The sequence below is a fragment of the Lissotriton helveticus genome, chromosome 9 (assembly GCF_964261635.1).
Source record: "Lissotriton helveticus chromosome 9, aLisHel1.1, whole genome shotgun sequence".
Lineage (NCBI taxonomy): Eukaryota > Metazoa > Chordata > Amphibia > Caudata > Salamandridae > Lissotriton > Lissotriton helveticus.
In genome coordinates, this window is record NC_136070.1 from 588,138,907 (window position 1) to 588,165,018 (window position 26,112).

The window sequence follows — 26,112 nt, forward strand, 5'->3', positions numbered from 1 at the left end:
GTGGAACTTGAATCTTGTCTTAACTTATTTGATATGCGCTCCCTTTGAGCCCCTTCATAACTGTCCCTTATGTTTTCTCACTTTAAAGACTGCTTTCCTGGTGGCTATCACCTCTGCCAGACGAGTGAGTGAGCTCCAGGCTCTTTCTTCCAAACCTCCTTTCCTTTCAATTCATCCAGACAAGGTGGTTCTAAGGACCCGTCCTTCTTTCCTGCTAAAGGTTGTCACGCCCTTCCACATCGGCCAGACCATCACTTTGCCTACCTTCTTTCCGCCTCCGCATCCTTCCAGGGAGAAGGAAGGGCTCCACCATCTGGACCCAGAATGTGCACTCACATTCTATCTGCAGCAAACACAGCAGTTCCGGGTGGATGATCAGCTCTTTGTTGGCTACGTGGGTGCCAAAAAAGGTTGGGCTGTGCACAAACGGACCATCTCCCGGTGGGTTGTTCTGTGCATCAAAGCATGTTATTCCTTGGCCAAGAAGGAGCCTCCTGTGGGGCTGCGTGCCCATTCGACCAGGGCAACTGCAGCCACTACTGCCTTGGGACGCGGTGTTCCCTTGCAAGACATTTGTCAGGCAGCTACGTGGGCCTCTTTGCACACGTTTATGAAGCACTACTGCCTTGACAATCAGGTCCGGAGAGACAGCTTCTTTGGCCGTTCTGTGCTCCGTGACTTTCTGTAATCTTGTTTGCAGACCCACCACCGGGGTTGGTATTGCTGGGGTATCTATTCTAAGGTAAGGAATCTATCACTAACTTGTCTCTTTCAGATGCACAAGTTACTACTTGTGTAACAATATATCTGTAAGAGACATTAGTTAGTGAAAGATTCCTTACCGACCCACCCATCCTCCCTATTCTGTGAACTGATTACTAGGGTTAAGGTCATTCCTTTTAGGACCCTAGTTTTATGCACCAATGGTCAGTATCTTGCATGGCTCTGCGTTCCTGGCGTGGAAAGTCATGTACAGAACTGATGTCAGTGCACATGGGTGGCACCTAAGTACTCTCTGTGACGTCATCTCTGCGCTTACGACGCCAGTGACGGATGCGGAGTCGCAGGACGCCACCTACTGACACGCAGGGGTACTGCTAAGCAAAACTTTCCTGATCCAGTCTGACGCCTGGGGATATTCTAAGGTAAGGAATCTATCACTAACTAAGGTCTCTTACAGATATATCATTACACAAGTAGTGACTTGTGCGACTGTGCTACACTTGAATACAGAAGAGATAATTAGAGCAGGTGAAGTACTCCTGTGGCTGATTCAATTCCCTCCAAATGTTATAAAGCTTTTTGGGATTACTGACAACTTTCTTTTAGACAGGGATCAATTAATTTGGAGAAAAGCTTTCAGTACCATCATCTTGATGGTAAATCAATATTGCTTTCTTTCCCAAAAACAAATAATGATTCAGAGCGTTGTGGTTCTTATCATCCAATATCCTTCATCAAGTCTGATGCTAAGCGCTATGCTAAAATGCTAGCGGATCTTGTAGCACAAACAAATAATGTTTGTTGGCACCTATGCAAAATAAATTTACCTTTTGAGATAGACCAGATCATTTTAGTAAGACAGCCACTTTTTCTGAATCCCAGGGTATATAGTCTGGGATGATGCTGTTGTATGCCATAAAGGCATTCAGCAGTATCTGTTGGTGATTTTTGAGCTTACTGTCAAGAAAGGGGGTTCTATCTAAAATGTGTACATGCATTGGATGCAAATTATAACCCCATCTCTAGGAGTAGTGTACTATACAGTTCTTGCAACAGTCAGGCGATCTGACTATTCCATCACTAGAGGTAGATTATTGCCAACTGAACTTCAATAATAGTACTTCACATTAGCCAATGTGCTGACCACCGAGGGAGGGTCAATTTTACAGTGGATCCTCAGCGGATCACTGTACTCTTAAAAACAAATTAAGTTTTTAGCCATGGGGATTCCCTCTGGCATTCCCCACCTGGCCAAGGGGGTCACTGTATCCCTACCCTGTCCCCCCCCCCCCCCCATGTCTTTTATATTTTTCATGACAGGGAACTGGGTTCCACAGTCCTAAAATGTCTGCCTCACTATCGTTGTTGTTGGTGTGGTAACCAATAATGTTATATAAGAAATTATAAGCCTGAGCTAATGTCAGATGTTGGGACAGTAATCATCTATTGGGATAGTGCCTAGTTGATTAATGTGGAGTAAATAAAAATGGAAATGTGTACATACATTTTTTAATATTTTATAGGGCGGCCTCACGCATCAGCATATAGTAGGAGATGAAGGCAAAGTATCAGTGAAACGCAAAAGAGTCCAACACCCAGAACAGTGGCACTTTGCACAGCGAAAGTTACTAAGGTTAGTGAAAACTTTTTTATCTGTGTCATCTACTAACCTTATACAAAATGTTTTAGCAGCATACACAATATCTCTGATTTTCACCATTATGTAGATACCTAGAAAATATTTAATTAATATAAAATACGAAAACAAGTCAGCCTAAACCTCGTGGAGCAATTGTCAATGAGAGGACAGAAAAAAACGACAAGAGAAACCCCAAAACATCCAAAACCAACTTTGATGTAAAATAAATTTAAAGCAAACAAAAGGAGATGATGGATGGAGCGCTGAAACTTTTCAGACACTCACTCCCCAGTCACAGATCTGGGTTGAATCCATCATCGTTCTCACTTCGCCCCCTCAGTTCAGACCCAGCCATATGCAAGTTAGTCCTACGTTTTGAGTCACTAATTGGCATCTGTTTTAGATTATAGGTAGGCATTTCGCTGTATGACGGACTGGTTTGACAGCACCGAAGGACCGCACATAGACATCCACATTACCGATATTGTGACAGGTTATTATCTAAGTTTAATCTCATCTGTCTCTTTCCCTTCTTTTGGCTCTGACCCTATAGGGTTATGTTTTGCTGGTAGCCATGCGGATTGATTCTCTTTGATGGTTCCCTTGCCATTTTTTCAACTGTACTATTTGCCTTTACGATTGTTCAGTCTTTTCCTTTGTTTTGGGTGGCACTTTTCTTCTGCACACTCATCACTTCCTAATAAATGTCTAAGGTGGGTGATGGTTCTCTTTTGGTCTGAACGGACTAAATTCTGTGATGTATTCGGAATCTGGTGACGATATCCCGTGTGATACACTGATTGGTGACGGTTCTACCTTTGATGCCTATTCATTATTGTGAGACTGTGTATCCATAACATCAGACCTGAAGAAGTGCAGGTATATAATACCTTATGACAAAACACGTGTTGGCTGTATCCGCTATATCAAGATGTACTATTGAAGAAATCAACACTTGTTATATGGACTGTATCATATGGATTACTGGCTGTGACAAGAAATTGGATTAAACACTGATCCTGAACTGGTGCTTATGGATTAAAAGTGGACTAAGACTACATTTGTGTTCTTAACATCAATTATGACATTTCAATTTTCTATGTGTGCTCGGAAAGGAATTTTGCTGTTGTTGTGTTCTCTTCTTTGAAAGGATTATTAGGGTTGAATTGGTAACCGACCCTTCTCTCCTAGAAGCACCAATGTTATTATTGCTGCATACTTTTCCCGATACTGTCTGCAGAGCGCCCCTTGTGTTTGCTTTCGAACCTGGTTACCAAATCTGTTTTCTTGAGACTCTCTTCATGGCTTGGTAGGATGTTAAATAAAATAAAATGTTTAAACATTTTAGAAATATATCCTCTGGATACTTGTTTTCCCCGCAATAATCAATAATTAAAAATGCCTTAGTATTCACGAAGGTAAGTTTAGATTCTCTTTAGAACACTGAGCTGAGGATTATGCTCAACTCTTTATTCCATAGATCAGTATTATACAAAGTTAACATCTTCACCTGTATATTTCTCAAAACTCATTTTGCATACGAACTCTTTAAATGGATGGCAGACAAACAAATACTCTTTCTATGAGACTTGCCTCATACATCGTCACCAATGATCTTCCTATTGGGCCACAGCATGGCATAAGAGGGGGGTGGAAGGAAGGAGAAGACTTCCTTCGACCCCACCACCCCCATCTTTCGTTGATGCAACTAAAAAAAATAATCTTATTTTATTTTAGGATCAGGTGCGAGGATTATGCTAGTACAAAGCTTACCACCAGAGAATGCTTTCCTACTACTGGCTTAAAATAAAAAATCTTGAAGGTAGACTCCGCACACCAGTCGGCTACTTTCATGATCTCTTACATTTTACCTCTCAAAGCTAAAGCTTTAGACGCCATACCGACTGTGGCCGAATGAGCTCCAGAAACTGAGATTTCAATGCCAGCTTCCGACATAGCCCAATTGTAATGAGCAAGAATCTGCCCAAAGAGCTTCCTGATGAAAATGGAAAGCTGATTGGTCTCTGCTGGGAAGAGTCCCGCTGTGATATCCTTGTACGCCTTAGGGCATCTAATCACACAAAGCTACAGATAGTCGTGAAACCTTGGGTAAAAAAACATGCAGTTATCCAACTTGGTTCATCTGACTATTGCCAAAATTATCCCATCTGGGGTCTACGTTCTCCTACCTAGATTAAGGACTGTGCCATCAAAAACCCATTTATAGGAGATTATATATAACTCATATCCAGCTTGGATCAGATCTCATTCTCAGGCCAAAAGAGAAGAAGGTTGAGAAACATGTAGACATCCCAGAGCATAAAATATTTGAAACCAAGCGGTTTGGAGAGGTGAATGCCCCTCAAGAGTTTGCATACCATAGGGTGTTCACCTGCTGTCATTCCCTCAAAAGGAATGCGCTCATCCGATATGGTGGACCGAAAGGTACTGACAGACGTGTAGGCTATCACTGAAACAACCAGTTCAGTCAAGAAATGTATTTTATGGACAAGTCTGCCCCCATGGAATCCAGATTCTGTCAGACATATCGACTGGCCTGTCTCCTTCAAACTTATCTGTATTGCTTGTTGGTGCTTTCTGAACAAGCCTTGCTGATTAGGCCTCAGCCTGCTTCGAAATGCCCGGGACTGGCTGCTTCTTCTAAGACCATGAGCTGAAGGAAGACCTATTCCAGTATGACAGGAAACCAAACTTTACCTTTCCAAAGGGCGGGTGCTCAACACCAGATATGTCCTCTGGCACCTCACCTGATCTTCTGTCCTCGTGATCATGACAAAGGGGGGAAAGGTGTAATTCATCTGACACCCTTTCCAGTCCTGCAGGATCTGCCGGAGCTTCTGGGTCCAGGCGCCACCTGTAATACCACTCCAGATGGTGAACTAACCGAGAAGCAAACAATTCTATCCTCCATGGGCCGTATGGGACATCAGGCCCTAAAACTCCACCGGATCCAGCATTCGGTTGATGAAATCCTCCAGATATCTGGAATTTCAGTCTGATATAACATTCTGGAAGACAGATGTCCTGCCACCACTGATATTCACTGTTTGAGGCAGAAGTGTTAAAAGTCATTGACTAACTCCACCAGCTTCTTCGACTTAGTACCCCCAAGTCACTTGATGTATCTGTCCACCAAAAGAGTGTACATCCGAAGAAGGATCCAGTAAGACTGCTGAAAGGCACCTCACTGCAAAGAATCTTGACAAAAGCTCTGAGCATTTAATGTGATGCTTGAGCTTCTCCTCGGCCCAGTGTCCCCCTTTAATATATCTCCACATCATGCACTCCAACCAGGGACCTTGCATCTGATTCTATTAACATAACCGAGAAATTCTTAAAGATTGCCCTACCATTCCACGCCTCCATAGGTCTAGTCACCACTGGATTTCCATCATGGCCTTTGTGGACAGAGAGATCAGCTCCCAGGTGGCAGGCACTTTCAGATGTGGACGCCCTTGAACTTCTGAAGAGCCCTGTAGCACAAGGACCTTAGAAAATTGCCTGAATTTATGACAACAGGAGACCCACTGCCCCTGCTACATTGCAGGGCGCCATGTTGTCCAGGGAATGAGTTATCCTCAGCTCCTTTTGGATACTGATCACTTTCATCCTTGGAAGATAGAAAGATGCCTGTATGGAGTTGATAATAAACCCCAGAAAAGACAAGAACTGATTTGGTATCAGAATTGACTTTTCCCATTGATAATGAAGCCATTGTTCTGAAAAAGGTCCACTGTCACACTGTCAGATTCAGATGGTTCACAAGACATTCCCGAGATTGGTCCTTCAGAAAGATGTCATCCAGATAAATAACCAAACTGAGACCTGGACCTGAGAAACACTGCCACTGACCTGAGAAGCTTAGAGTTAGCACCAAGGTACTGATGAAAGAACAAACCAAAGATCAGTACACTCGAAAATTGGCTCCCCCCAGGAGAACTGGAGACAGCGATGATGTGGAGGGAAGATGTACACCATCAGATATGCATCTTTCGGGTTCAGTCAGACCATCCAGTTGTTCAGTAGGAAAATATCCTGAAGTAGTTTTGTACACACAATAATCCAGCACTCCAACAAGTGATATAAACTCTTATGTCAAACAAATTTTCAGAGAGGAATCAGAAGGTCGTAGTATAACTTCTTTATTCAATGTTCTTCTCTTTAAAAATTACAACACGGAGTAGCCAACGCGTTTCGCCATTACAGACTTCTTCAGGGCAAAATTATTCTTGTAACGTCCTTTTCAAGATTCTACTTCATATTTTCTTTTAAACGGGTGATAGTAATAGAAAATGCAAAGTTTCAAAGAGCTTCCATATGCTCCCTCAATGAAATTACTAGGATGACTTGTTCCAATATGCTCTAGTGAAAAGCTTCAATGTATAATGTTGACATAATATTTATAACGGTCCAGATTTGTATAACAGCGCCATATCAGCCCGATTCCGCGTGCACGCGGAATCCGGACGAGACGCTCCTTACCGACATGGCGCTATTATACAAATCTGGACGGCTATAAATATTATGTCAACATTATACATTAAAGCTTTTCACTAGAGCTCTGAACCTTGGCACCTAAATACATAACTGTTACCTGATTAGGGGATAGTTGCAGTCATCGTTACCCTATACCCTTTGTGTTTCCATTAATATCCTGAAGTAGGTCAGTGCCTTCCATTTTGAAGTACCCATAAACCAACCAAGCGTTACATTTTGGAAGATTGGAGGTGGATGGGGTGAAGGATTAACCAAACAACTGTCTGTTTGGCTTCCAGGCCTGCCATTTTCTCATCTTAATATTGAAGACTGTGGGATAAGTGGAGCAGATGTGGGTGTTGGTTTTACCTCGGGGAATGTAGAGCTTCTATACAAACACCTGAGACGTGTTGAAGAACCCACACACCCCTCAAGATACCTTTTCACTCGTTATGATCGGCCGTAGTGTAAACCTTAGGGCTAAAGACTCTTTTAATGGGGGCTTTGGTCTTGTTCAGCGATGTAAAGGTGGAGGAGAACTTCCCCAGCTCTTTGAGGAGGGGATTACTGAAAAGTCCCAGATCTTCAATGAGCTAGCCTCTGCCCCGTTTTGGGTCCACCTTAATCAGTAAGGATTATCTACGTTCCATGAACAAGGCAGAGTTGGCATTGCCAAGGAAATAAATGACCCACTGGGGCCAGCATGACAGGATCTGTGGGAAAATCAGCTTTTCCCAAGGCCTTGGCCTCCTCCCCTGTCATATAAAGGCTCCTGGTAAGAGTCCTATGATATTCAAGAGTTTGTCTTGGTAGGCTGTCCAGGACCTGTTGATACCCTTCTTTGGCTCCTTAACAAATGTAGACAGAAAGGTGGGCATTTTCTTCTCAAGGGTAAGAAAAACCTTCCCCTCTGAAAAGGGGTGATGACATTCAGCCCTCAGCCTTCCCAGACCTCTTTATCAAGAGATGTATGGATTCTGTATGCTACATACTCTTCCACCTTCCCTGAGGGGCACCTCTCAGATGACATGTGGATATGGTGGTCAAGGTCTTTTGGTAGTAACATGTCCAAGTAGCTTGTTCTGAGTGGAACCAGGTCCGGTCTTTTGGGCCGAATTGCCCCTGCGGGCGGGCACCAGGGATGAGTGCGGCCAAGGTTTTTTTATAAAGCACCTGAAGTGCCTGAACCCATATCTTCCTTTAGGTCTTTCTCTGCAGGAGTAACCTTCTCCCCAGCCACCTCTGAGGGGAATGGTTCATGTCATTGGTTGCCGGCTTGTTTTAAAAAGCCTTCTCTGAGGTGATCAAATGCATCCAATTATGTAGCATTACTTGTTACATTTAGCCTTACCTCCCTTGGTGTCTCCGGTTCAAGGGCCTTGACCAAACTTTACCCGAAGGGAGGGGTTCAGGGAGATCTGCAGCCAAGAGTAGCAATTTTCAGCCCGGGCCTCAGAGTCTGTTTTCTTAAAGAATGAAAGCTATCCTGTCAGATACATCCTCCTCCACGTCACAGGGTTCCTCATAACCCTCCTAAAAATTGAATTTGCCGGGGGGCGTGGCCGAGGCGTCAAGATGGCGGTCGCACTTTAAGAGTGCTCTGGACCCCCCGTCCGTCATCCGCCTCCATCCTACCTGTTTTGGTGCCCTTCCTTCAACTCCACTGGCCTGCCTGTGATCGCCATCCCAGCCGCTCTCTGTTACTTGGTTCCTGGGTCCTGGAGCCTGTCTCCGCGGCTCCCGCTGGCCTGAAACGATCGGCGCCGAGGTAACATGGCGGCCCCCGCGCGTCTCGCGGGTAGTGACGGCCCCTGCTCGAGAGCCCTGTGCCGATCTCCTAGGCTCCCCGTGGTGGATGGGGAGCCGACTGCGAGTTGCGGAGCCGGGGGCCCGGGGCTGAGGCTGACTGATGCTCCCCCCTGGTCCCTGGTTTGAGATCCTGGTGCCCGGGACTGTACCAAGATGGCGGCCCCTGAGACGCTCCAGCCTGCCGCCTTCGCCGCTTACTACCTGCCTCCCCCGGCGCACATCAACGCCTGTGGTGCCGACGCCCCCTTGCTCACAGAGGGCCGGTCCTGAGCTGTCTTCTGTGGCTCCGGCTGCTCTGCTGCTGGAGCGGAGCCACTGCGCCTGCCTGAGGGACCCCGGCCTAGCGAGGTGAGAGGCACCGCGGCCCGAGGCCACCGTCCTGAGCGTGCTGCATCTGCCCGGAGGCTGCTGGCCCTGCGCTCCGTGTGGCCCAGGGGGAAGGTGGGGGGGGGGTGGCGGCCGGCCACCCCAAAGACCGTGTCCTGCTTGCCTCGCGGCCCCGGCCCTACCCTGGTGAGGGGCGCTGTTCGGCCTTCCCCCCTGTGCATTTCACCCCGCGGGGGCCCCGAGGGACGCTGCACCTGGCTGTCGTCCGCCTGCTCCCGGTTGGTGGTGGGTGCTGGGGCGTCCACCCGCTTGCCGCTCCCCCCTCCCCGTGCCATCTTTGGAGGGGTGGCCCACCGACTGGCTCTCGCCCGCGGGGGGCTCTACCCGCGCCAGCTTCTTCCTGGGGACACGAGGACTTTGTGGTGTGGCGCGACCCCTGGGGCCCCCCCGCGCACGGCCTGGAGTATTGGCATTGCCGCCAGTGAGGTTGTGCTCCAGTTGGAGGACCTACCACCTAGTCAGGGGGCACTACACTGCGGCAGGAGCGGCGCCCTTCCTGTGTCTGCTGGGATCTTTGGGACCAGGACCTGCCTTCCTCCCACCTGTGTGGCGGATCTTCTGGGGCCGCCAGACCTGCCTGTGTTACCCATTGTGCTGTCCTCGCCCATCTAGGATTGTGGCTGCCCTCTGCCCTGCCCTCCTGAGTCCAGGTGTGACGGACAGTGAGTGGCGCTGACCTGCGGCATCCCGCCTGCGCTACCGAGGATCGTGGCGCTTGTCCCTGCATCGGCTCACTGGTCCTGGTTTTGGAGGGTTGCTGCGCCATGGGGAAGCCTCAGGCGCCCGCGGTCGCTGTGCCCGCTGCTCAGACAACCCTGGACAAATTTACCACGGTGGAGCGGGGAACTGGCGCGGACAAGCTGCCGGGCTCCGGACCGGCTGGAGGGGACTTGCAAGCTATCCTCCATGCGATCTCGACCTCGCAGACATCGGTCAAAGCCAAGATAGAGGAGGCAAAGATTGACGTGTCTCTCATCCGTCAAGACCTCCGCAAGGCCACGGAGCGCCTCACGGAGGCTGAATCCAGGATCTCCACGGTCGAAGACGACGTCTCCACCATCAAGGCCCAAATGACTTGTCTCCAATCACAGACCTCCGAGCTTCACCGCCGGGCCGAGGATGCGGAGAACAGGGCGCGCCGAAACAACCTGCTCCTCCCGGGATTCCCGGAGGGAGTCGAGCGGGCGGATGCGGCCACCTTCCTGGAGGACTGGATCCGGGGCTGGATGCCGAAGGATAGGCTCTCCCCATGGTTCGCGATAGAGCGTGCCCATCGCTCCTTGGCCCCCAAACCACCTCCGGGAGCCCCTGCTCGACCCTTCATCCTTCACGTTCTCAACTTTCGGGATCGGGATGCCATCCTGAGGGCCGCTCGGGAGTTGGGGCAAATACACCATCGAGACTCCAGGATAATGGTTTTTCCCGACTACTCGAAGGAGGTCCAGTCCCAGCGCCGCTCCTATGAGGAGGTGAAACAGAAGCTTAGGGCGATGCTCATCCGCTATGGACTCCTCTTTCCAGCACGCCTCAAGGTTTTCTTCCAGGGACGAACCCTCTTCTTCGACTCCCCGCGGGCGGCGTGGACCTGGGCCACGGAGGAGCGACCTCTCCAGCTGCGGACGACCCGTTCCCCGCCCCGAGATGCCCCGGACCGCCCGAGCAATCCAGCACCCAAGCCCAGGCGGCACAGGACTGGGACCCGCAGGAGGGGCGCACGCGGGGTGTGGAGCTCCTGCTCGCCGGGCCCCGCAGACCAGCGGACCTCCCCTGAGACACGACAACGTGACCCTGCCCCACCTTCGTAGACTCCGTCCCTGATCGACCTACAGTCAGCTCCTGTGCCCGCTGACACCCTGCGGCGTGCAGTCTCGGACACTGACCTCCCCAGAAGCCCGTAGCTTCGCGGCCCCGAGGTGACTCTGACTCTTGATTGAACGCAACTCCGTCCTGACCTATTTCTGTCTGGGCCCTGGGACCTACGCCAACATCACGGGAGTCGAGTCTGGCTTGGTCGTGCCTGTGGCTCAACACTCCTGTGATTTCCGAGGCCCGACGTCTGGAGACATGGACTCCTTCTTGCACCGCCACGGAGGCGTGGGCCTGTCTGCAGACTCTTCTTCTTCTACTCTTGTACCTGGCTTCTGATGTTTTCGTTTGCCACTGCTGGTTTCTATCCTGTATTATGGAGGGGGGTCCTCCCTGTTGGTGTTCTGGCCATAGTTCCCACCCTTAGCTAACCGTTTTAGTTTAGCACTAATCCTACGGGGTTGTTACTAGTTGAGGGCGACAGATGCTTCCCGTTACGAAGTGTAGGGAGGGGGGAGTTGGGGGGATGAAGGGGGGAGGGATCGTTGTCCCTCGAGAGTTTGTTGTTTTCGGCCGCCTGCAGGCCGCCTTTATTATTTTTCATCGCTGGTCACTTTCCCTTTTCATCTTCCTTGGCACCTGTGTGAACCCCTGCATCCACACGACACACCCTCGCTTCTGGAGCTGGACCCAGGCCTGTCCCCTGCTCGTGGAGGGGCCCAATCCCTTGGGGCATCGCTCCTCTTGACCGACTCTGGACACTCGTACTCGTTTATGCCCTTGTACGAGCCTCACAGTTCTGCCTGTCCCCGAGCCTCTCCCCTAGCGATGGGGAGACCCCTTGGTCCTATCCGCTTTGTGCCTGAACACACCCTCCCCTATGCCTTACCTCTCTGACACGCCGCTTCATATTCTCTCCTGGAATGTGAATGGCCTTCTAGACCGTATCAAACGCACAGCGGTATTGCGTGCTGCCCGCCGTCACCTCCCTGACGCCCTGCTCCTTCAGGAGACCCACCTCCTGGGCAATCAGTGTCACTTCCTGGCGCGCTACAGGTTTGACCGAGTCTGGCATTCCGGCTTCGCAAGGGGTTCTAGGGGGGTGGCCGTCCTTCTGAGGCGTGGGCTTCCGTTCACCGTCACCCATGTCACCACCGACACTCAGGGTACGTACGTGGCGGTGTCGGGCCTGGTTGAGGGAGCCCCCTGAGCCTTCTCTCGGTATACGTGCCCCCGACCCTCCTGACTGCCACCCTTCCGTGCCTGTTGCGCGTGGTCTCATCCCTCCCCCAGGGACTCACAGTCATCAGAGGGGACTTTAACGCGGCCCCCCATCCCCACCGGGATGTTTCGGGCCCTCCCTCGGTGCAGCGGTGCGCTTCCGCGAAGTGCCTAGAGGGTTGGGTTTCGGCACTGGGACTCTGTGATGTTTGGCGGGTGTGGAATCCGCGAGTGACACAGTACACCCACACATCCGCTGCCCACCGAAACCACTCGCGGATTGACCTGATTCTTATACCTGCCACGGACTGCCAGCTGGTATCCGGGGCGGAAATCCTCGCTAGAGGGATCTCTGACCACTCCCCAGTCGCTGTACGCACCGGGTCCCCCACCTACTGGCCCAAGGCCCATCTGGTGCCTCAATGCGTGGTACCTGCAGGACCCGGACCTGGTCGACTCCCTCGGTCAGGAACTCCGACACTACTTCTCCGTCAATGCGGGATCGGTCTCTTCACAGGGAACGCTCTGGGAAGCTGGTAAGGAGGTGCTCCGTGGCGTCGCTAGGGGGCTTGTCCATGCCAAACGCGCGGCTCAGGCTGCCCATCTGGCGCAACTGGAGTCCACGGCCCTCCGTCTAGAGCGGACCCCTTCGGAGTCTGTCCCTTCGGATTCTTCCAGGCAACTGGCCCTGGTCCGAGATGAGATCCGACGGGTCTCGATGGAGTCTGCCAAAATGCTCTGGCGATCCTCGGTAGCCCGCATATACGATGGGGTGACAAAAACGGGAAGCTGCTCCATAATTTGGTCTCCTATCCTTGCGCCCACTGTATTGTCCCCGAGGTCCGTGCGGCTGATGGGACTCGTCATGTGTCGTCTCAAGCTATAGCACAAACCTTCGCCTACTACTACGAAACCCTCTACGCTGCGCTTCCCCTCAGTGCCTCCCTTGCAGCCCTAGTGGCAGAATCTGGTTTATCTCTGCCTTGCCTCCCGAAGGAGGTGGCGGACGCACTCGACTGCCCTCTCACTTCGGAAGAAATCCATGGGGCCATCACCCTGTTGCGCTCTGGCAAAACGCCTGGGCCGGATGGTTTCCCCCAGGAATATTACTCTGCGTTCCGGGACGATCTGGTGCCCCACCTGACGGAGCTTTTCCGGCAGGTGGTGGAGGATGGGTCCTTTCCGTCTGAGTCGGATGTGGCGACCATCGTGGTCATCCCAAAGACACACCCACCTTCCCTGGACTGCTCGGCCTTCAGGCCCATTTCCCTGATCAACACTGAAATTAAGATATTTGCCACCGCCATTGCCCAGAGGCTCCGCCCTCTTCTGCCCGACTTGGTCCACCCTGACCAATGCGGTTTTATGCCGGCCAGGGGCACCCGACATTGCATCCATCGTCTCCACCTTGCTCTGGCCCATCGTCACCGGCTTTTCCCCTACCTGGCCCTTCTCCTTCTTGACTTTGAGAAGGCTTTCGACACGGTGGACTGGGGGTACCTGGGCGATGTTTTGAAACGGTTGGGCTTCGGCCCTCCCTTCCGCCGCCTGATCCAAGTCCTCTACAAAGTCCCCAGAGCCCGGGTGCTCGTCAACGGCAAACTCTCGCTCCATTCCCCATCCGCAGGGGCACCCGCCAAGGGTGTCCTCTTTCTCCACTCCGCATTAGCGATGGAGCCCCTGGCGGCGCTCATACGACAAGACCCCCTGACTCAGGGTTTGCAGTGGGACCGGAGCCATACGGACAAAATCGCTCTTTATGCGGACAACGTGCTGCTCTATCTGGCCGACCCGGAGTGCTCCAGCCCTCGATCCCTAAGAGCGCTTGCAGCCTTTGAGCGGGTCTCTGGCCTACGCCTTAACCCGGCAAAGTCCACCCTGGTTCCCCTCCACCCTTCCCGAGCCTGCTTCGATTAGCAGACTATGATCCCCCTTCGCAAACTGTCCTTTAAATACCTAGGAGTGTGGATAACCCTCTTGCCTGAACTAGAGTGGTCACTCAACATCGCCCCCCTGGTCACCCGGATGAAAAACGAACTTCGTAATTAGCAGTCCCTCCCCCTAAACCCGCTGGGGCGTAGTGCCCTTTTTAAAATGATGATCCTCCCACGCTTCCTATATAGCCTACAAAATACCTAGATCCCTCTCACGAGCGGATGGTTCCAGGAAATGGATAGCCTGCTGATTCGCTTCTTATGGGGTAGGGGGCGTTCCCGCTTATCGCTCTCTCACTCCCGCATCCCCCCATACGACGGTGGTATGGGCATCACCAACCTCTACGCCTGCTACTTAGCCACCAAACTCATCATGATCCACGATTGGTTTGCAGGTGGGTGGTCTGACCCTGCCTACCGAGTGGAGCTTGCCGTCCTTGAATTCACACACCTGCAGGGCTTCCTGTATGGCTCCCCGGTGCCCCGCGACATACCCCCCCGTCACCAGGTCGGTCCTTATGGCTTGGCGCGCGGCACTGCGCTTTGTGCGCTGGGACGGAAACTGACTAGGCAAACGCCCCTTTGGTGTGGCACCTGGCTGGGTGAGACCGCGGCCCTGGAGGGAATCCGCCGATGGGACCTGGTGGGGATCACCCTGCTCGGTGACCTCTGGGTGGGAGACCACATACGCTCCTTCACTGACTTGCAACAACACCACTCGCTCCTACACTCCCAACTTTACAAATACCTGCAACTCCGACATGCTCCCCGCATTCACCTCCCCACGCCCACTCCTCTCCCGGAGTTTAGTCCCCTGGAAGCCCACGTCATGATGGGTGATCTGGGGAAGGGAGGGGTCTCCCGGATTTACTGTGCCCTAATTAATAACTCCCCTGCATCATTGGATCACCTTAGAGAGCAATGGGAGGAATGAGTGGGCCCCTTGGACGAGGTGGACTGGCATAACGCCCTTACTTATGGCGCCCAGAACCCTGACCACGTCCTCAAAGCTATGCCTGGTCCAGCTCTACTTCCTCCACATGGCCTACTTGACCCCGCTACGCCTCTTTCGTGCGGGTATGAGGCCCTCCCCGTCATGCGCCCGGTGCGCTGGTACCCCGGCTCACTTCTTCCATGTGGTGTGGCTTTGCCCGGCCCTGGGATCATTCTGGAAGGGGGTAGTGAGGGAGCTCACGGATGTGCTGGGGTGGGTGGTCCCGCATGACCCGAGACACTTGCTTCTTGGAGTGTTCGATGGTTTAGACGGCTCTCGGGCCGATAAGCGTCTACTAGGTACGGCGCTGGCGGTGGCGAAACGGGACATCGAAGCTAAATGGTCCCAGAGGGAGGCACCAACCCTATCACAATGGAGGAGAGGGGTGTACTGGTGTGGGACTCAAGAAGAAACCGTCTTCGAGGCGAGGGGCTGTCTGGACTTCTTTAACAAAATATGGGGCAAATGGTTTGGTGTCCTGCCGCCATGAAGACTCTGATACTATGTCGGGGCCGCTGGGAACCAGAATTCGAGCTATCCATGTTACTTTGACTTGTGGTGTTGTGTGGGTGAATCGGGGGTGTTTCAGGGGACTATCAGCCTGATTCATGTACAGGCCGTTTTGCGTGGCCCTAATAGCGAATCATAGCGACTCGCTATTGAGGACACGCAAAACGGCATTCATGTAGGAATTGCTAATTAAATAGCGATTCCTACATGTTCTTTATTTGCGAGTAGCAATTTGCTACTCGCAAAAACTCCCCATTCATTCCCATGGGCCAAGAGGCCCATAGGAATGAATGGGGAGTATCCCTTAATTGCGAGTAGCAATTTGCTACTCGCAAATAAGATAGCGATTTTAAGGGTGCCAGGGGTGTCCAAAGGACACCCTGTAGCACCCCTAAAAAGCACATTTGAACAGGTGTTGCGCACACACATGTCCAAAGGACATGTGTGTGTGCAACATGCAACTTAGAAAAATGCTTTTAAAAGCATTTCTCTGAGTTTTTGCTATTTACCGAGAGGTCTGACCTCTCGGTAAATAGCGGCCCCAAAAGTGCTAAATCGCAATTTCTTGATGTGTCATGAATAGCATTTGAGGAATCTCTAATAGAGATTCCTTAAATGCTATTCCTCGCATATTTGCTAATTCTTAAATAGCGATTTTTGCATTTGGGATCATGAATACCAAATGCAAAAATCGCACTCGCAAAGGGCCAGATTCTCAGAATCTGGCCCTTTTGCGAGCGCTATTGGCTACATGAATCAGGCTGTATGTGACTTATTGAAATGAAATTCATTGTGTTTAAAACTTCAATAAGACTTGATTATCAAAAAATATATATTTGAATTTGTCTTGTAAACGGTCCACTGTTGATGAATAGGAAGTGTTTTCCTGTGTAAATTGAGCCTACACAGAGACACGCTAAGTCCAGAGGCAGATCTAGGTTAAAAACACTAAATAACGAGAGGTAACTGTCAACACTCTGTGCAGATGTGGGTCCTGCAGAGAGAAGGAAGCCCATGTAAATGTCCCAATAGTATTGCCTGAAGAGCTCTGCACATTTCTAGTGCCGCCTCATAGGTAGGTGGATGACTGCACTCCTGTGAAGCGAACACAGCCTTGCGGTACAGTATGCTCAAGTAGCTTCGCTGGCATGCGCGACAAGACAATCTGCATCTGGAGGCACAGCAATGCGTGCTAGGTTGCTGGAGCAAGAACAAAAAAGGAGGGTTGTGGAAGGAGAGTGGTGTGCTGTGGCATGACGGGAAGGTCATTGGTGGCATAGGCAGTTAGCTCGGTTTTATCCCCGTAGAGTTTTACTCTATCTGAAAATAGCAAAAGAAATTCAGGTATTAAAATATCTTCATTTTAGACATTAAGGGTTTATGTTATAGCTCATGAACCTGAGATGTATCTGTGGAGAATTGAGCCCCAAGTCATCAAGACCGCGACCGCCCCCACCCCACCGTCTATCTGGCTGAGAAGTTCACCATCTCTGCTAGCTTTTGGCACACATGCATCAAGGACACCATCAGACTGAGACAAAAAAGTGAAAAAAAGAAAACAAGGCAATAAGTTTTGTTTATATTTGCAGCTAAGTTCTGGAAATACATCCCTGTATACAATATACCTGTTCCATTATATATATATATAAAAAAAGCCGACGTCTCAACTCTTTAAAGAGCAGTACATCATGATGAAGTAACAAACCACTTTCACTCCTAGAAACCAGCTACAATTCCAATTACATGTTGACTTTGTCTTTACCTTGGACCATATACAGAACTGAGCTGCATTACGGCTAGATTTGCACTTAATAAATTATTTATCATGTTTACATATAGTGGGAGAGTTTGCTTCGTTTATGACTAAGGTTAAGGAGAATAGCTGAGATCTTACTGTTACCTGTCAGGGCCTCTGTTTTTAAGCTTTTGATCCTCTAGCCAGAAATCATACTTAGGGCCAGATGCATCAAGCATCCATTTTGCGATTCCTTATTAGCGAAAAATAAGGAATCGCTAATAAGGAATAGCAAAATGGAATGCATCAAGCAATCACTACAAAAATAGCGATTCCTTAGAATTCCTTAATTGCGACTCGCAAATTGCGAGTCGCAATTAATGAATACCTCCCCATTCATTCCTATGGGCCCAGAGGCCCATAGGAATGAATGGGAAGACAATCTCAATTTGCGATTCGCAATTAGCGATTTGCAATTTGAGATTGCGAGTTCAAGGGTGCAGGGGTGTCCAAAGGACACCCTGTTGCACCCCTGATTTTGATCTGTGCACATATGTTGCGCACACACATGCCCTTAGGGCATGTGTGTGCGCAACATGAAACCTTGAAATATGCACAAAAGTGCATTTTTCTAAGTTTTAGCAAATTACCATGAAGTTGTACTTCGTGGTAATTTGCGTGCCCTATTAGCGAATTCGCTATTTTTGAAACTTTCATGCATTGCATTTAAGGAATCTCAATTTGAGATTCCTTAAATGCAAACAATCGCAATTTAGCGAATTCTCTATTTGCGATTTTTGCATTTGGGATGATGCATCCCAAATGCAAAAATACCGGTAGCAAAGGGGCAGATTCTGAGAATCTGCCCCTTTGCGACAGGTTTTTAGCTTGACGCATCTGGCCCTAAGTTGCGTAATATACTCCAGTACTGTTTCTAAATTTGGGTAGGTGAGTTCATTATTTATGCCAATACCATCTGTGTAAAAGCAAATTATGCAGGTGTCAGGGATCCCTACTGGACCTAGAATATCCAAAAAGCTATAAATCAGAACAGCCAGTTGTTCGATTAAAAAAAAAGCCAAAGAGAAGCAGGGAGGGAAATCACCCTTGACAACTAACTCTAACAGTCTCTACTGTACCAGTCTATCCCCTCAAAACTAAATTAAATAGTACAATCAGAACTGCAGTGACTTCATAATAGTAGGATTTGTACCAAGGAGTAGAAATCCCTTGTCCTCCTAGTAGTGTCACAGACTGTAGCTATTTTATTGCAGCTCATACATCTGCTGCTATCGTGGTTGTAATCAGCAAACTCTGTCCTTCCCTACAGGCAGATGCATCAAAGTTATGTTTTGCGAGTCCTTAATAGCGAATTTTAAGGAATCGCTATTAAAGACTCGCAAAACGGGATGCATGTAGGAATCGCAATGTTATTAGCGATTCCTAAACATTCCTTATTAGCGATTCGGTAATAGCTAATCGCTAATAAGGAATGGCTTTCCCATTCATTCCTATGGGCCAAAAGGCCCATAGGAATGAATTAGCGATTAGCTATTACCGAATCGCTAATGTTCCGCTATTTCAAGGGTGCCAGGGTGTCCAAAGGACACCGTGTTGCACCCCTGAAATAGACCTGTGCACAAATGTTACACACACACATGCCCTAAGGGCATGTGTGTGCACAACATGTAACTTTGAAAAATGCACAAAAGTGCATTTTTCAAAGTTTTAGCAAATTACCACGAAGTTCAACTTCATGGTAATTTGCTCCCCCTATTAGCGAATTCGCTATTTTTTTGGGTTTCATGCATTGCATTTAAGGAATCTCATTTTGGGATTCCTTAAATGAAAGAGCAATTTAAGGAATCGCTATTTAGAGATTCCTTAAATTGCAATTTCTGCATTTGGGATGATGCATCCCAAATGCAAAAATATCGGGAGCAAACGGCCAGATTCTGAGAATCTGGCCGTTTGCTCCCGGTATTTTCTTTGATGCATCTGCCATAGTGTTGTAAGGGAGAGGGATGTCTTTTACGCCCTTTTTGACCAAAAGTCACTAGTATTATCCCCACCGAATAGTTGTTAGTTTTTTTTCTTTTAAAAAGGTGTGCACAATTGCAATTTACCCCATCTAGGGTCTGGTGCTTAGGATCTTTCATTTTATTTATGGAATTGGCTGAAGTTAGCCCTCCACTCTGCAAAGTTAATAATTTCCCATTTATATTGTTTTTTTCTAGTTGAATCTTGGTTTGTAAATCTTATAATGTATAATCTCGGTAGCCACTAATGCAGATTCCATTATGATCTTGATCAAATCAAACTTTTTCTTGTCTGTTTACCTGCTTTAATTTATTTTGCATGGTGATGATTCGATCATAGCAGTGTTAGTCAGCTCTGTTATCAACATTTTTCCCTACCTGTCATGTGTAAACATGCTCAAATAGAATGGTTTAAAATGCTTTGCACACGCAGTGAACTGAGACTCATGCTCTACTCAAGTTAAAGAAGACTTGAAAAACTACCTAAATGTAATCTTTAAAGACACCTGCTCAGCTAACAACAAGAAGCTGTACAAATTAACCCCGAGTACAAAAAACTATGGGGCATATTATCAAGTAAGGGCGTTACATTATCGCCGCTTTTATCGGCAGGAAACTGCCGATAAAGCGGCGATAATGGGCTTGATAATATGCTCTATGAATTCCAATCGAAGCCCATGTTAGATGTGAAGACATCTAACATGGGCTTCGATTGGAATTCATAGAGCATATTATCAAGCCCATTATCGCCGATTTATCGGCAGTTTCCTGCCGATAAAAGCGGCGATAAGTTAACACCCTTAATTGATAATATGCCCCTGAGTTCCTAGAATCACCATATTGTGGTCCGCAAAAGGCATAGGTTTAATGTCTGCTGAGGTCCATTGGAGGTCGAAAAAGGTTAAATAGTAGTCAATTTGCAGTTTGCTGTGGGAATGAGAACTTTAATGACTATATCCCAGAACTGTTGGTTTATCATATATTGGTTAAATTAAGACACCTCATAACTTCTCCGAGATAACTCTGGGTTTTTGACTTAGGTGGATGGAGTATGTACTGTCGCCATGGTGGAATACTTTACTCCCACTATTGTGAGGGTACGCTGCCCTATGATTGTGCGGTGATTAGCATTAGAAATTATTTTGTTTCCGTTACTTGTTAAGCAAGATAATTTTAAACCTCAGAACTGTAGCAGGATTGTAGCTCTCCCCTTGGGTGTTTTTATTACCCTACACAACAATTGGTGAGACCTGATAATGTACAACATATGCGAAGGAAACGCGATGTTTTACGTTATTTTGGCATCACGGTTGTAAATAGGCTTGCGGCTCTAGCCCAGTATGAAACCTTAGATTGACAATTTAGCAGGTCTGTAGCTTAAACTCTAAAGCAAATTGTAATTGTGGGGAATATATCTAGTGGGATTATATTACAAAAGGATGAGCTTGAAGTCAGTCTGCCTCCTCCTCTGATACCTGATATTGGTTGGCCCATAACCTTTGGGGAACTGGACGTACAAGGTGTGATTCAGCTTTTAAATCTGCGTATTAGAACCTTTCAGGTTTAGGATCAAAATTAGGGGACCCAGATTGGTTGCACCTTATAAAAAGCTATGATATTATCTGTTGTCAGTAAACTTACAGGCACATGCATCAAAGCTTTTTGCGATCGCAAACGGCACGATTCGCAAAAATCATCCGTTTGCGATCGCAAAATTGGCTTTTGCAATGCATGAAACAACTTGCCTCTCTCAATATAAGAAATTGCAATTTTTTGGTGATTTCTTAAATTGTGATTGCATTTAAGGAATCGCAATTTGCGATTCCTTAAATGCAATGCAATAAACTAAAAAGAATAGCGATTTCGCTAATAGGGGGTGCAAATTACCATGAAGTTGAACTTCATGGTAATTTGCAAAAACTTTGAAAAAAATGCACCTTTGTGCATTTTTCAAAGTTTCATGTTGAGCACTGTGCAACATATGTGCACAGATCAATGACAGGGGTGCAAAGGGTGTCCTTTTGACATCCTTGCACCCTGAAATTGCATGCGCAATTTGTGAGAACCTATTGCTACTTGCAAATTGCGCATGCAATTTCCCATTCATTCTTATGGGCCTGTATGCCCATAGGAATGAATGGGAAGCCATTCCTTATTTGCGACTTGCAATTTGCGAGTCGCAAATAAGGAATGTGTAGGAATCTCTATTTTTATAGCGATTCCTACATGCATAGGCTTTTGCAAGTCCTTAATTGCGATTCCTTAATTATGGCAATTAAGAACTCGCAAAATCATACCTTGATGCATGTGCCAGTTAGGCTTTAGTAACACAACATATAGAGGGATTCAGCTAGTTTTTTACAGCTGTCATCCTTTCACGAGGTGGTAGAGCGAAGGGAGGACTGTTAACTTTGTTGTTGGTAAAGTTCCCTAGGAAAGGTGAATGGTGTTATCATGGGTCCCTCTATTCCCAACTGTTGTGGTTTATCTACAGCCATACAAATTGTTTATGGATGAACTTGTGCAATAATGATTTTGACTCACGCAATACAGATGTTCCTACTGCACTTACGAATGAAATAGCTAATGGGCCTGTAGGATTTCTGTGGATGGTAAAATGTAATCTCAAACTCTGCCCTTTTTCAAGCTCGGTTTCTTGTAGGCAGGTGGATCATTGTGGGGATGCCCTAACTCAGGTTTGTCATTCACCTTATACGGAAGTACTTAATCTGCTTCTTTTCAATTGTTGCTTATATTTTTCCAAAGATTCTTTGCCTACTACCCCAATTTTAAAACTGACATGTATCTTCAGGTATTGCAGTAGTCTAATTGACTATATCTTACTTTCATGAGATATGATGACTTTCTTCTCAAATTACTCAGTATTACAAACTGCACTTAGCGATCATAGTCTGCTCTCCGTCTCATGTCGTGGGAGGAGGGTGACCGCTGATAAAGGTGAACCAGCAGAAATGATTACCCTAGCAAATAACAAGGGAGTTATGCTGAAATGTGAGAACATAGACAAGGAACATTTGATTACCACCTTGGTTACGCAAAACATGATCGAGGTTTAAACCTGGTTACATAAGCCCCAGGAGACTAAGACCATGCATTGGTTTGACGCTAATTGCTCTAAAGCACACAGGAACTTGGTTAGTGCTCTGAAATCAACCGCTAGGATTCAGTTGCATTAAAAAAGCTGTGGACACCAGGAAACAACAAATAAGAGGGTAGACTTACGGAACTCTTTGTCAGGGACACTACTGCAAGGAGTCACAGTCACAAAAATCACAAACTGGGCGAAAACATGAAAACAACACCAACATAAATTCTACCCACGTTGGAAACGCCAGAGACTTCATCTTTTGTACCTACTTAGGCTGTTGCTGAGGTTCCGTGGCAATTGCTTGAAAGTGGAAATCTAAGATGGCGGCCACCATGATTGATTCTAGCGTTAGCGGTTTAGTCATTCTATTTTCAGTGCGAGCACTCAACTGCCTTAACGCTCACTCTGAACTCAAGCAATGCACTTCAACTGAACTCTTCATGCCACAAGTAGTGTCTCTCCAGTGCTCCTGCTCTGTCAAAAGTGTTTTGCTGGTTATTCCCTTTTAAATGTCCCTCCCCCTCAGAATTGTGGGGAGTGCACACCAAGGATAATTCACCAGTCCTTTACTTTGAGTATTGGGCGAAAGCTATTCGAGTCCTTGTGAATACGTTTTTTTTTTATTTTCTTTTTCTTTTTATTAAAACAAGGCATCAACAAAAAACATAGCACGGAAGAATCACATTACATATAGCAGTACATTAGTAAAGGAGGGGGGGGCGAAGAGGACGAACACAGAATCATCAAAACACCTCATGGGGATGACGGATCCTCAATAGCAGAATCTCTAGGTGGTACACAAATGCCCCCTCTGTGTCCATTCCACTGACCCCAGAATAATGCCCATTTGCGGGGGCGTCCCCTTGCCACACACACTGTCTTTTCACGAAACATACTCCAGTCCATGTCTTTTTCCAATTCCCTAAGGGTGGGCGGCGAGTCTGAGCCCCACTTCTGGGCAATGTTTCTTTTAGCCACCATAAAACCTAGTGTAACCCATTGTGATGTGAATACGTTTCTTAGTATTTTTAGTAAGACAATTGAGTCTGGAAGGAATTGTTTATCAAAAGAGAAAGTGTAAAGGAAAATTCTAACAGAACATTTTATGACTGCACCTGTTGTAACTCAATGCTTATGTGCAGTAGAGACTGTTCTAGAGATATTTTACTTAATTTGTTCAACAACTGATATCTGTGAATTTCTAAGAGAGACACTATTGGCTCTGAGAAACAAGGTACTCCAGTATTTAATTAAAAGGAACAATGGAGTTATAGTTTAAAGAATAATAGAATGGGAATACAATTATATTAGTGTGTGTGTGTGTGTGTGTGTGTGTGTGTGTGTGTGTGTGTGTGTGTGTGTGTGTGTGTGTGTGTGTGTGTGTGTGTGTGTGTGTGTGTGTGTGTGTGTGTGTGTGTGTGTGTGTGTGTGTGTGTGTGTGTGTGTGTGTGTGTGTGTGTGTGTGTGTGTGTGTGTGTGTGTGTGTGTGTGTGTGTGTGTGTGTGTGTGTGTGTGTGTGTGTGTGTGTGTGTGTGTGTGTGTGTGTGTGTGTGTGTGTGTGTGTGTGTGTGTGTGTGTGTGTGTGTGTGTGTGTGTGTGTGTGTGTGTGTGTGTGTTACTATCCTTGTGGGGACTTGGGCATGATAACACACTCACGCTGTGGGGACCTGAACACAGGTCCCCACAAGGTAATGTCTTCTAAATGATTAAAAATGACTTCAGGAACATCTGTGTCAATTTTTACAACTTTTGAAAAAATTGCCTTGTGGGGACCTGTGTTTCATAAAGTGTGTTTATATTTTTGCTCGCTCTGTCCCCGTAGGCAGGAGGTGGTACTGCAGTCCTAAACACACTTTGCATTTAAACACACATTGCTCACCAGAAACAAATACCAGCAGCAGAAAGGATGCACATTTCAAAGGGAAAGCTCCATAATCCTTTATACATCCAAATATTCTAAATGTAAATTAACCTGTTCTCTACAAAAAAAACTTATTTACATGATGCTGCTATTGAATTTAGTCGTTTGTGTCTGAAAATTGTGGTTTTATGAGCATTTTTAAAATCCATTTGAGTTGGAACACTTCACTATTGCCATGTGATCTTTAACTTCAATTAAGGAATGATGGGGCACTGCACTGTGATATAAAGTAAATGATTCTGATCATGTTTTGCAAAGAACTTAGAGGACTATTCAGGCCCAGTGTTCAGAGCCCTTGCCTTTTTTCGCTATGACAAAGTCAATTCACTCCAAGACTGTGACCATCCTTAGGCGGACTAGCTAGCCAGAGTCGACTTCAGGGCTAATGGTGCCTGGTGCAACAGTCTTTTTGGTGCGCCCCATGACCTCCTTCTGCATGGATGGCCTCACTACAACCCTTCAAATGTGCCCCTCATCTCTTCATAGCCCCTCTCTCACATGCATTTGTTTTATTGCACCACTGATACTAGTGAAGGTTGTCAGAGCATTATACATCACACACATTATACAGAGACAATGAATCATACAACTCTAAATTAATATGTAGGTAATGCTACAAAAGACACTAAGGATTACGAGGTGTAGGAATCGCATGTCATCCATTGAGTATTTTTTCTGGAGACACACAAACTCAGGATTTAAAACCTACCACAGTGATTGGGATACGATTTTCTAATCCAAATGTACTATTATCCAAACATACCATTTTTAGCGATAATAGGATAATGAAAGTCTGGGGGAAAACATAACATTCTAACCTATACCATACAGTCGCATGCAGCTCTGATGAAAGTTAATTGGTCACTGTGCTATTTAAGATAGTAATTTATGAACTGCAAGTAAGAAAAAGATCTCTGCAACAAGAGCAGTTATCCACTGAGCAACTCACATAAAATACAGTCCTTTTGTCTGCATGGTACACTTTCTTTGCAGAAGGCATATTAACTAGGCCTGGGCATAATTTTTATCACGCTAATCAGAGTAATTTTTTAATTCCTTTTTGGTAGGTACTCTTTGACGTAGAAATACCAATAATAATGCAATTACACCTGCTCCCGTAACTAAGAGTAATTTGGGGAAAAACAATCCTACCAGGAGAACACACCTAGTGAGTGCTAGTGGCTGATTGACCTTGCTATTCGTGTTCTGCTGCATTTAGTGTTATTTCTCAATGTAAAATGCATCCTTGCGTCCAAAATGGAATTTAGCACTAGAAGCTGGGAGTAAGTTGGAGGGAAAATAATTCATCTGCAACAGCACATTTAGCGCTACTGCTTAGCACTAAATGCCTGTTCACGCCTGTTACGGCTGTTTGGGGGGCATTTGGCAATAAGAAAATAGTGCCAAATACGGGGGAGGTAAATGTTTTGAAAAACCCACCCCAGGAGCACATTTCGTAAGCATGATTGGCTCCTTTCCTTTGCTATTCGTGTTCTGTTGCATTTAGCACTATTTCTTAACATAAAAAGATTTCTTATACTCATTTTTGGACACAAGGGTGTATTTTTGCATTATGAAATAGCACTTAACATAGAATTACTCTTTTTGCGTAATTATGCATAATCTCACCGAATTTTTAGATAATTCCGCTTGATTCCGCTACACTAATTACGCGAGTTATGCCCACCTCCAATATTAACCCTCTGCTCTACTTTCGGATGAATCAAAACTACCACTAGAAAAAACTCTGAACTCTCTCCAGCAGGAAGATTAATCACCAGAGTTATC

General features: G+C 47.1%; 1 protein-coding gene across 8 annotated transcripts in view; it reads left to right on the plus strand.

Moving 5' to 3' along the window:
- Positions 1–26,112, plus strand: part of MAJIN (membrane anchored junction protein) — an 801,090-nt gene that overhangs the window by 390,616 nt on the left and 384,362 nt on the right. For all 8 annotated transcript variants that reach the window (XM_078660571.1, XM_078660573.1, XM_078660568.1 and 5 more), the window contains one exon: positions 2,247–2,356. In XM_078660571.1, the coding sequence (XP_078516697.1) occupies positions 2,247–2,356 (110 nt within the window). The remainder of the gene's footprint in view (positions 1–2,246; positions 2,357–26,112) is intronic.